This window comes from Dendropsophus ebraccatus, chromosome 1, assembly GCF_027789765.1.
Source record: "Dendropsophus ebraccatus isolate aDenEbr1 chromosome 1, aDenEbr1.pat, whole genome shotgun sequence".
Taxonomy (NCBI): domain Eukaryota; kingdom Metazoa; phylum Chordata; class Amphibia; order Anura; family Hylidae; genus Dendropsophus; species Dendropsophus ebraccatus.
In genome coordinates this window covers 33701053-33713921 of record NC_091454.1, presented here as the reverse complement: position 1 = coordinate 33713921, position 12869 = coordinate 33701053, and the positions used below count along the sequence as shown (strand labels likewise).

General features: G+C 42.7%; 1 protein-coding gene across 1 annotated transcript in view; it reads left to right on the top strand.

Annotated features, from left to right (window-relative positions):
- Window positions 1–2280: 2280 nt before the first annotated feature.
- LOC138791867 (protocadherin alpha-C2-like) overlaps window positions 2281–12869 on the top strand; it is a 61229-nt gene continuing 50640 nt past the window's right edge. The window contains exon 1 of the mRNA XM_069969241.1: window positions 2281–4961. Coding sequence (XP_069825342.1) covers window positions 2460–4961 — 2502 coding nt within the window. The 5' untranslated portion in view covers window positions 2281–2459. The remainder of the gene's footprint in view (window positions 4962–12869) is intronic.

Sequence of the window (12869 nt, the reverse complement as noted above, 5' to 3'; positions counted from 1 at the left end):
AAAGAGCTGAGTATGCCGGAAGAGCGTTGCACTCAGCTCCATAGAAATGAAGAGAGCCGCCGGTCATGTGCCAGATCCGCAAGTCTATTTATAACAGATCATCAGGGGGGGAACAGAGGTCGGACCCCTGCATTTTTTCCTTTAATCATTAGATAGAAATGGGAGAAGCATGTGGCTGTGTGCTTCACTCTATTGCATGGGAAGGCTCCACTGTAATCCTATTGAGCCCATCATTCTGTAAAATTGTATAAGGCAATGAGCTGGAGAGTGAAGTTGAAAGCTCCTGGCTGTATCTAGCAATTAATGGGGGTATCAGCAGGGACCGATGAATGCTATTTACAAGTCTATGTGATTTGCGATTTTTTTTTATTTTATTTAAATGGCAACAATGCTTTAAAGGGCTACTCCTAAAATTAAATGACAGTGGCTCAGCGCATTATGGCCATGTCCCCTCACTGTCATCCCCTTTTGTCTTATAAGGCCATGTTCATGTGTCAGTTTTGACATGTATCTTAGATGATAGAATTGATTCTCACACCTATTTACTTAGGCACACACTAAACAGGACAATGTTTGTGCCAGGGTCCAGAAGGAGAGGATGGTATTCTGTATGTCTGTATTCCTTTTTACTGCTGTTTGCAATAGCTCTCTGTAATGTTGACTGTAGTGATGCATAGAGCAGTCATGAGCCACCACACCCATGTTACCAGTGGTTATAGTTGTATAGGCTTGTATGGCTTGTGACTGCCTATGCAACCCCAGACCCTTTCCCATCTCATGTTAAATGTGTAGAGGAAGGCAAAGGGGGAGGGGGAGGGAGAGAGAGAGAGAGAGAGAGAGAGGGAGGGAGAGAGAGAGAGAGAGGGAGGGAGGGAAAGGGAGAGAGAGAGAGAGAGAGAGAGAGAGAGAGAGAGAGAGAGAGAGAGAGAGAGAGAGAGAGAGAGAATGCATTGAATTTGCTGAGGTCTGTGTAATTCCTTAGGTTAGTATGGGTAGTGTTGTGGTGATGATGATGATAATGATGATGATGATAATAATTATTATTATTAATTAATGTATTTATTTATTTATTTTTTAGTACTACATGGTAAATGAACACATGGTGCTTACTAATATAATACCCCCTTAGTGTTTTTCCCTGGCATCCCCATATAGATGACATGGTTAGGAATCCTGCATTTGCCCAGTCAGTTTCTGTCATTCTCAGTTTCCTGAAAAGCAGAATCCGTGCAGCTGCCTCCTCTCACATACAGCACAAGCAGTGCATCTGCCTCCTCTCACATACAGCAGCTTGTATGGCAGAGATCCCATTCAACCTTCATCTACCCTTTCCTCCCCTGTCTCCAGTATTAGCTTCGCCATGACACGCTGCTGCTGCTGCTGCTTCTCCTGCTCGCTCAGGATGATGGCGCTTCCCTAGAAGCTGATGCAATGATGAGTTCACACGCTGTGTGGCTGGAGGCTGCTGGGAAGCTTCATTGTAGTACCGGAAGGAGACTGTCGGAAGCACCTGAGGAGCTGCTGCTGCTGCTGCTGCTGAGCTCCGGGCTGCGGGCGGATCGCTGCTGACATGTTGGTTTCTGCATCCGCGCTTTGAAGATCTGCAGGAAGAGGAGACCGTGTCCGCGCGGAGGGGCCGGATCACACCGGATCTCTTTGTGTATTGATTCTTATGCTCGTTCAGGTTTTTTTGCATGGAAGCGATGCTGGAGATAGTGCCGCCCTCCTGTAACCAAGCCCTTCTGCTGCTGTTCAGTGCTGGATCCATGCTGGAGGCTGATGATGCTGGGTGCAGCCATAGTGCCAGGTGCATGAAGCAGGTGTGACCTATTCCCTGGATTACTGCTGCTGCCCGTGTGCTGGTCCTGGCGCTGTCCACCCTGCTGCTTCTGTTTCCCGTATATTGGCGCTGTCCACTCCATAGGTGCTGAAGCTGACACCTCGTGACTTAGACCTGGCGCTGTCCACTCCATAGGTGCTGAAGCTGACACCTCGTGACTTAGACCTGGCGCTGTCCACCCTGCAGGTGCTGAAGCTGACACCTCGTGACTGAGACCTGGCGCTGTCCACCCGGCAGGTGCTGAAGCCGACCCCACTGATATGCTGTGACTAGTGCCGGGACCTCCTGCGCTGTCCACCTCCCAGGTGCTGAACCTCTGCCAGGCTCATCCTAGCGCCCCACCCCCGGCACCAGGGCGGCTGGAGCCCCCCCCCCCCCCACACACACACACAGCAAGAAGCAAGCTGTGCTGCTTTCTCTGACAGGCCTTGTCTCAGAATCCTCCCATCGGAACAAAGCAATGGATTTACTGGGGAAGCAGCCACCTTCACAGCCAGCCGAATCCCACCCAGCACTGCCTGCTGGCCACACATGGTAACCTGATGCGGTTTACAGGGGAAAGGATGTGAGAGTCAAGCAGCTGGGGGAGGGGTGACATGATCACTGTTTAGCTGCTATAATGGCTTGTGCACAGAAGTGTAAAGGGCTGCTGTCTAGCTGGCTCCTTATGTTGGTAATAGTGAGCTTGGTTACAGGGCAGCTTAGATACTCAGTGAGGGAGGAGTTGAATCATGGGGCGTTTGTAGGTAACGTGGTTAGTGACCTAGGTCTGGACCTCAATCAACTCCCCACCCGGGGCTTTAGAATCACATCTGGGAACAGCAAGCAGTATTTTGATGTGAACCTGGGTAATGGAGTGTTATTTGTCAATAGAACTATAGATCGTGAGAGCTTGTGTGGACCCATCATCCAATGTGTGGTCAGCCTGGGGGCTGTCATAGAAAACCCAGTAGAGGTGCATAATATCGAGGTAGAGATATTAGACATAAATGATCATGCTCCTAAGTTTCCTAGAAATGATTACAATTTAGAGATCAGCGAGTCAGCCGTCCCCGGTGCAAAGTTTCCTATTGAAAGTGCCCAAGACCCTGATATAGGGACCAATTCCATCCAGACCTACAGGTTAAGTGACAATGATTACTTTGCACTTGATTTAAAGACTTTTAATAGCAACAGCAAACTTATAGAGATTGTATTGAAGAAACCTTTAGACAGGGAACAAAATGCTTTTCATCAGCTAGTTCTCACAGCTATAGATGGAGGCAACCCTGCAAAATCCGGAACAGCCCAAATTTCTATACGAGTTATGGACACAAATGACAACACTCCATTTTTTGATAAGTCAACCTACAAGGCCAGTCTGCTTGAGAATTCCCCACCTGGTACCTTGGTAGTTAAGTTAAATGCCACCGATCCAGATGAAGGGTCCAATGGGGAAGTGATCTATTCCTTTAGCAGTTACACACCCCAGAAAGTAAGAGAGTTATTTAATATTGAACCAAGAACTGGAGAAGTGAGGGTGAATGGTGTTTTGGACTTTGAAAAATCATCATCCTATGAAATTTATATCCAAGCCACCGACAGGGGTCCAGTTCCTATGACGGGGCACTGCAAAGTGTTGGTTGAGATGATTGATGCCAATGATAATGCCCCAGAGATAGTGGTGACTTCTAATTATTCTCCAATTGCTGAAAATTCACAAATAGACACTGTTGTGGCTTTGATGAGTGTTACCGATAAGGATTCAGGGAACAATAGAATGGTTAGTCTGACCATACAGCCAAACCTGCCCTTCAAACTGAACTCATTCAAAAACACCTACAAACTCTTAACTGATGGTAGACTAGACCGCGAGAAGTGCTCTTCTTATAACATTACAGTAACTGCTACGGACTCTGGAGTTCCACCTTTATCATCTCAGAAAACACTTTATGTGCAAATTTCCGATGTGAATGACAACCCCCCAGTGTTTGAGGAGTCCTCTTACTCTTATTATGTACTGGAAAATAATGCTCCAGGTGTCTCACTTTTCTCCATTAAAGCCATAGACCAAGATGTCAATGAGAATGCATTTGTATCATACTTATTGCTCCAAGGTGATGTTGAAGGCATTCCTGTTTCCTCTTATGTTTCCATTAAATCGGACAATGGCACCATATATGCTATACAGTCATTTGACTACGAAAAACTTCGAGAATTTCGCTTTGTCGTTCAAGCACAAGACGCTGGTAACCCAACACTAAGCAGCTCTACGACAGTGACTATTTTTATTTTAGATCAAAATGATCATGCCCCAAAAATATTGTATCCCGCTCCTTCCAATAGTGCAAGATCTATTGAGATGATTCCACGTGCAGCAGGTGTTGACTACCTGGTAACAAAAATCATTGCAGTTGATGCCGATTCAGGACAAAATGCCTGGCTCTCTTATACTTTGGGCAAGGCCACAGATCCAAAACTTTTTAAAGTGTCTTTACATACGGGGGAAATAAGGACTACAAGGAAAGTTGCAGATGACATTATTGCCAGCTACAATGTCACAGTCATTGTAAAAGACAATGGGGAGCCACCGCTTTCTTCATCCACCACTGTAAGCATTGCGGTGGTGGACAGGATCTCAAAAATTGTCCCTGACTCACAGCGACATGTGAAAAACAGCACAAACTTTTCCGAAGTGACAATTTATTTGATTATTGCTTTATGCGCTATTTCCTTTGTATTCCTTTTAACACTATTGATCATCTTTATTCTAAAATGCTGTAAGACTAATGGCAGTGCCGATCCCTGTTGTGCTTGTTGCTGCGGTGTTCCCAACCCAAACCCTACAGAGATGTACAAACAAGCCAACAATAACATTGAAACCAGGCTGCCAGCCGGAGCATCGGTGCAACCTCATTTCATTGAAGTTAGAGGAAACGGATCACTTACTAAGACTTACTGTTACAAGGCCTGTATGACTGCAGGATCTGGAAGTGACACATTCATGTTTTATAACACGGGGATTCCAGTAGGGACAGGTCCACAGGCAGCTGTTCTTGCAGACAGAAATCTGAAAAGAATGAGTGGACAAAGTTTTCAAAACTTAATCATCTTAAAAAGTGAAACAACTACTCCTGTTGAGGTGAGATTCGAGCTTTTTTACTTTACAGAAAGATGGTATTTTTTATTCTTTATTTTTGTTTTTCTATTATTTTTTCCCATACACATTTTGTTAATAAATATTTTTTTTTTGTAAATATAAGAATTATTGACTGTTAAGCATTCTAGTACTGTGTAATGTGTGAATTGAAATTTTCCATTGATGGAGCTGTAAATATTTTTTTAAGTATCTCATTGTGATGTCTGCTTTTTTTTTGCCTTTTTAGTTATTTTTTAGTTATTTTTTTTGTGCTTTTTTAGTTATTTTTCTAAGGCTATGTTCACACTCTGTATATTTTTGTAAAACCACGCCTGTTGTATAACGGCCGTGATTTATACGGAAATATACGTTCATTGCTGCCTAGGAATCCCAGCCGGAGCGTACACACGGATCTCTCGCGGCACCACAAACAGTTGACATGTCAATTATACATGTAAACCATGTCAGTGCAAACTATAGTGTGCTGAGGAGAGTTCTGACGCGAGCACGCCCAAATGCGCCTGCATTAGAACCCTGCAGCCGAAAAGATCATCCGGCCGGTACTGCGGTACCGGCCGGATGATCTTTTCAGAGACCAGCCGTTCCATGACCCGGCCGGGTCACGGAACGGCCGGTCTCTTACTGCATGCGAGCATAGCCTAAGGCTACATTCACGCATCCATGTGACCCGCGGACCCACAGCCCTCAAACTGTGTGCAAGGGCACAAACCCCTTCATTTAAGGTGCCACAAATGCAGGCGGTATTAGGGCTGTATCAGGCCCAACATACATCCACAGTGCGTACTTATAGGTGTATGAGGCCATAGAAATGGATGGGCCTGCATCTGTCCTAAAAAGTGGACAGATTTAATGGATGTGTGAAAGAGGTCTAAGCCAAATACCAATTTACTGAAATGTACATTAATTCTACCTCTTTTTGAAAAAAATATACAGGTTTCGTTAGAGGGATTTTCTGACTACAAAACGATGGCATAAGATGGTATAAGATGTGTACAAATATGTACCAATTTGTAAATATCATAACTTAAACTCCTGCCCAGTTCTTTCTCCTCATGGATCTGATATTTTTTTTGTTTTTTTCCTCTGACCTGTGACTATGTTGTTTCCTTACAACAGTGCACACATTTTCCCACAATCCTCCTTGCTTACATGTAAAATGATGACTCACTGCCATTACTTCTGGGGAAGACCAATAGATTGTAGTTGAACTTAGCTTGTCAGTCCATTTCAGTGGTGCCCTAAAACAGTGGTAACCAAGGGCAACAGGGCAAAACAAAGCTGGTGCATGATGGATAAGTGTGTATATATCTCTCAAACAGTACATGCTCAGAAATGCTTCTACATGTTTAATTTCACATAATGCATCAGCCTAGAATTATTTATCTCCATGGGAAAACCTCTTTAATAAGGAACATTTTAAAGTGTATCTGTCATGAAAATAAATGTTTGACATGTCAGAGAAACCTATCAAAAGCTTTTATCGGTCACAGTATGAGTGTTTAGAGGAATGTGTGGAGAGACAACCACGCTGCCGCACCAGCCACATCCAGTTCTGTGTCAGTCTGAAGTGACGTGCCCCATAGACCTCCATTATGAGGCCATCTCCTCACATGACACAGAGCCAGGAGAAGAGCATGATGAGCGTAAACTTCTCCAGCCTCATTCTCCCTATTGGTCATGGTAATAAAACTCCTACAAATCAGAATGCTTGACATTTCTCTCTGACATGTTGAAAGTTTATTTTTGTGACAGTAGGTCTTTAAAAATTAGACTGTGCAGCAGTTGAAGTGTTTAGGAACAGGGATCTTGTAACCTCTGCTACAAACTTTAAAGGGCTTTTTCCTCTTAGACATTTAGTAAATCTGCAGACACACACCTGTCTTATAGGTTAGATTGCATGTAACAGCCACAATAAAACTCTGATGCCAAAGGAACTGGAGTCTATAGACCTCCATGAATAGTATTAAAGTATTGTATTGCCCCCAAAAGTTATACAAATCACCAATATACACCTATTATGGAAAATGCTTATAAAGTGCTTTTTCCCTGCACCTTAGAGCTGCAATGGTTCATTGGATATATGTGTTACTCAATGTTTTTTTTTCTTCATTAACGGGAAACTATCAGCAGGTTAGAAGAATCTAATAAACAATTGAGACAGTTTACCAGCACAGCAAGCAGACTGATACCTAGGGTGACAACTCTCACTGGCATGTGAGAGGTGGAGATGTACAGTTTACGTGAGCAGTAGGTATTAGTGGTGTGCTCAGCATAACTGAGACTAGTCCATTTTACATCCAAAAACTAAGAAATTGTGGCACTCACTACATTACTGTGTGATGCTTTATTCGCAAATATTCATGTCAGTACTGTGTTGAAGCTAAGGGTAAGACGCCAGGTTATTAGCAGCTGCTGTTAACCCGGCGTCTCACTGGCAGCTTCAATGCTGTATCGACATGGATACTTGTAAATAAAACGTCACATTTTTCAAGCACCGTAACGTGGTGAGTGCCACAGTTTCTTAATTTTTGGATTCAGAATAATCTAACCTGCTAATATCTTCCTATAGCCCATGGGGCACTGATGATGAAGGTAAGTTTCATCCTCAGGATGAAGGTAATGATTTTTACTTAGTTCCTGCACTGTGGGTCCATTGTCTATAATTTTGCCCCACCCTGCTAACTTCCCTATGACTATGTGCAGCCGGATGGCTCATTTGTTCACACATGGCTACTATAGAGGAGCATCTCTGTGCTACTTCTACTGTGTCTGCTCTCCTTGCTATGGAGGAGTTACAGTTATGTGTATTGTGATATGTTCTCACAGTGCAGGCACTATGTATCAGTAAGTATTTTATTATGATGACCATCATTGTTGTTTGTAAAAAAAAAAAAAAAAAAAACTTGAAGGGTGTCCAACTTCTATAGGACATTCTATTCAATGTGTTTTCAAGGCTCAGGTCTCATATCTAAAATTCTATTCCATAATATAGACATACTTAAACGTGCACTAACTTGGTGTCAGCCATCATATTGGACATAGAGCAGCAGTAAGCAGTCATATAGGCACCGGAGGCAAATATAGTGGTTACTCCAAATTTCTGCAACCTCTCTTTATGTCTCTGTCAGATTCTGTCCCTCTCCATCCACACCTCCTGCTCTTTTTTTTTTGTCCAATTACAATAGAATAGTTTTCACTTGTATTATTTACTTTGTGCAAACTTTGTTGAATTTGTTGTTCCCTTTGAGGCCATGTTCACACATGGCAAAACAGCAGCAGTATCTGCTGGGTGAACATCACTTCAACTTAATTGGAATGCGGGCACATTCTACTGTGCCCGCACTCAAATTAGCCATAGCACACCATGTAAAGTATGGCTGAGAGCTGTACTTTACATTGTGAGCACAGTCTATTTTGTGCAACCACTGTTCACTGAATAGTGGCCAGACAAAATAGACATGGCAGTTTTCTGTGCGGCCACATGTAATCTTTGCTATAGTGTATACAGTATGTATACACTATGGCCAGGATTCCATGGGGGTTAATGCAATTAGCGCTGTGAATGTTTATAAAATACATTGTGTGAACTTTGCCCTAAAGGGCTTTTCCCAGATACTTTTCTTTTTCTTTTATTTGATGGCCTTTTTGTAATGACCATTAATGTCCAATTAGTGAGGGCCCAACTCCCAGTACTCCCACTAGAGAGCTGATTAAAGGGGATGCAGTGCTTGTGCACTCAAACATTTTCTACCAGACAAAGTGCCATACAGTGGATAATGTCTGTACCTGCTAATGCAGTTAATTCCAAATAATATATGTGCAAGCCTGGAAGAAAGAAATGGCTGCACATCGCACGCATGGTTGATACTAAAGCCTATCAGCTACATTAAAAAAACAATATCAGAAGTTAGTATATAATTTGATCAAACCAAATTGCCTCATGTACCATGTGCAGGTCTTCTGATACACATGAGTCCCTACGCTAAACTACACTGTGCCGGTTAGCGACCGCCAACCCCACACAGCAAACACAAGCAAGGAAGGAGGGCCATAAAATGGCCCTTCAACCTCACTGCCACAGGACCAAATCTCAAGGGCCCCCCAAACCCCGCAGGCAGAGAAGGCGGCCACCAAGCAACACAATTCCAAATAATGTCCATTTGCACAATGATGGCCGTTGTTATAAGAGTTTGAACCTAGCCTGACAGTGTTGTAATTGTCAGTGAGCACAGGTATGCAACGCAGAATACAGCCCACCATCCACTATCGTAATTTAGCATCTCCCATTAGAATTATCATATTTAATCCAGACCAACTATTTTTTTTTTAACCATTACTAAGCATTTTCCAGCACTTATTGGTACAATAAATTCTCGCCTTTTTCTTTCTCATTGACAGTTTTCCCTTTACAAAGCTAACCAGTGGGATTTTGTAGATCAGTTTCCTCTCTGTCAATAAAGCTTTGATATTATTCTGTGTGGTAAACCACTACATTTACTTACTTACTTACTTAATTATATAGTGTAGAAATGAAAGCCTAGGAAATAAAGGAAATATGTAAATTAATGAAAGAATATGTGCAGGGAGATGTGTTATCCTCGGAGTGTGGCAACCGTCTTTGAGATCTTGGCAGCAGACAAGTAATGAAGTTACATCTGGGCTTCCCATTCTGGTGGACAGCATTTAATGGCTTTGTCTTTATTCAGTCGTCTGTGCATCAAATCATTATCAGTTCCTGTATAAATCATATGAAAGGAATGAATTGTTTATTTTATAATGCTCATAGTTTTTCGGCTCAGGTCTTTTTCATCCACTTGCTTTAATGTAAGCAGCCTGCTGGTTTATCACTTTAACCTGTTTCTCTCCCCTGCCTCAGAACTGCAGAGCTTTTTCACATGCAATATTCAAGATTATTCTTTCCACTCCATGGGGCACTGATGTTCTCTGGTTTATTATTATTAATATTGAATTTTGTAAGTTAAACTTAAAGGGTAGCAGTTGTAGCCATGGAAGACCTGCTTCAAAAAGCACATTAGTATGATAACCTGTACTGTTGAAGAAACTTTTAGCTGTGTGGAGTGTTGATCCTGCTCAGTCACTCTGTATCACTGAAAAGATTATTATCATTTACATTAGTTATTGGGGGTCATGTCTTGAGATGAACGAACAGCGGGAATTTTCCACGTTCCTTCAAACTCGAAACATCGGGTTTTGATTTCCGCTGCCTTCACGTTCTTTGGGGAAGGTGGAGACAGCCCGAGTACCGCCTGGAAAACATGGATACACCCTAGGAAATAGGCTGTATCCCTGTTTGCTAGGCGGTACTCAGGCTGTCTCCACCTTCCCCACAGAACAGGAAGGCAGCAGGAGTCAAAACCTGATGGCTCGAGTTCAAACGAACCTGAAAATTCTCACTGTTTGATCATCTCTAGTCATGTCTAGTTAACAGGGTATTTCTTCATCAGGAAAGGACACAGACTACAGAGGGCCCTTGTGCAAAAAATGTGCTTGGGACCCCCATAACCTTGTTGTGCCATCACCCTTCTACCTTAAAGGCACACAAATGAATGATTTGTTTGCCCAAGTATCCGGGACATGGGTTCTGAATTCCTAAAAGGGCCTTACAGTGCAGACATTGGGGCCCACTGCAGGATTCTTTGGTGACGTAGGTGCAATATATAGGGGAAAGATGTTAGCTATGTAATAGATTAGAGGGTCTTACAACTAAGCATCAGAGCTCAGCATAAAGAAAAGCTGCTGCAGAACATCTTGAAAGCAAACCCATGATAGACATGAGATACTGACATAAATAAACACACACACCACTGAAATAGACATGCACCTTTACACACAGACAAGCCTTACTTCCATTGACAACCACATAGATACATGCATACATACACACAGAGATACACACACACACACACACACACACACACACATAGATACAGTACATACATACACAGATAAATGCACACACACTGACACACACATAGATACAGAATTTACAGCTCTCTCTTCTCCTCTTTCTATCTGCCGATTGCTCCTCACTGTACTTTCCGGACCTGTAGGTCATGTGACTCATGTCCTTCACCACTCTCCCTCTGAGAAAGACTAATGTCTGGAGGTTGAATTACCACCTGCTTTGGTTGCCTTCACCCTGCCTTATGTACGGAGTGAACTTGACTGTGAGTTCTCATTGAGAGAGCTTGCAGTTAAAGAGTCACTTGCAGCACTTGGTTCCTGGGAGAGCTCCTTGCGGCAGCGGAGCCCGAGTCTGCTGGGTCCCCTTTCTGTTCAAAGGTGCCTGTACAGCTGAACCGGCCACACATGCGGAATACCTGCCCCTGGTCTTTATTCCAGAATGAACAACACTTTTGTGCATGGGGTGTGTCTGATATTGTATTGTCTTCTTCACTTGAATGAAGTTGAGATGCAATCGTAGACAATGGTAATCTGAAGTATTGTTACCACATGTGTCTTTCTTTTAAGGGCTTTGCCTCTTTATGTCGGTGATTGATGGCATTCAACTAATTTTTAGTGGGGAGTGATATTAGCGCCTATAGATTTCCCCTAAATTTAAAATTACATGAGTGGCCACCATTCATGAAGCTATTTTTACCATACAATACATTGCTTGTAGAAATGAGAAAGCCTCATGAAATTTATTGAGAGTTGGCAGTCATTTCAAATGTGAGAGGGTGTGTTCACATAGAGGAATCCGCGCGAAGTCCCCACCTTTCCCATAGACTCCATTCTGTGGTCAGGCAGACTCCACTGTCCGCCCAAAGAATTGACATGTCATGGCAGAATCCACCTGACCATTGAACGGAGTCTATGGGACGGGCAGGGATGCAAGCGGGAGAGCGCGGGGGCGAGCAACGAAATCTGACCTCTCCATGGGGGATTCTTCAATGTGAACACATCCTTAGGACATGTTCATACAACATAAGCTTTGTATTAATCACGTCTGCAGTACCGGCCGGGATAAACTTCACTGACACAGGCTGTTCTTTGACATGGCCGAGTCACAGAACGGCCCATGTCATACACTGTGTTAACCCAGCCTAAGTCAGTGTAAGTAGCAATGTAATCTAGTGTTATACATATCACCTATCCTGTGGACATGAATCTTAGCTCACAATATTCTGGCTGCTTATTACATAAAACCAATGTACTAAAATATGCATTGGTAGTCTGATTAAATAAAAGTGTGAGATTGTCAAACACAGAGCAGTAATGGGCATGTGCATCATAACAATAAGATGGAGCTGGACACTTAATGTACATATTAACATTCTGGTTCTAGGTAATAAAATAAAGCCATTGCTACCGGGGACAAATTAATATTCCAGTGATACAATGAGTACAGACAGAGTCACTCTAAGGGCATTCACAATTTTATTTGGCATCTCTAAGCCAATGCAGACATGTTTTTTTTTTTTTACAAAGCTTTGACTTTATTACTGCCCCAGAGATGACATTGGAAGATTTTTTTTTCATTTGTGTTGTTTAAAAAAGATCCCCAGATGCTTATGGCTCAAAGGAAAGTCACTAACTATCATACCATGTTAATCACATAATATAGTTTGTCGGCTTTCCTTCTCCTCGCTATATACTGTACTGTGATGTTTGAATAATGTCACCATAATATGTCCAAGCAATAATGTAATTCAGTTTTCATCATACAGACATCAAATAATTCTCCCATAATAGAGACCAAATAATACACCCATACAAATTACAGCAATATGCCTCAGTAGTACTTTTTGCAGGGAAAAATGGCTTCTGTATAGTTACTATATCTGCTATATACATACACAATAAGGTCACAACCAAACAACATCTTTTTTGGGGAGGCATTCATTATTTTAAAATGACCATTGTTCC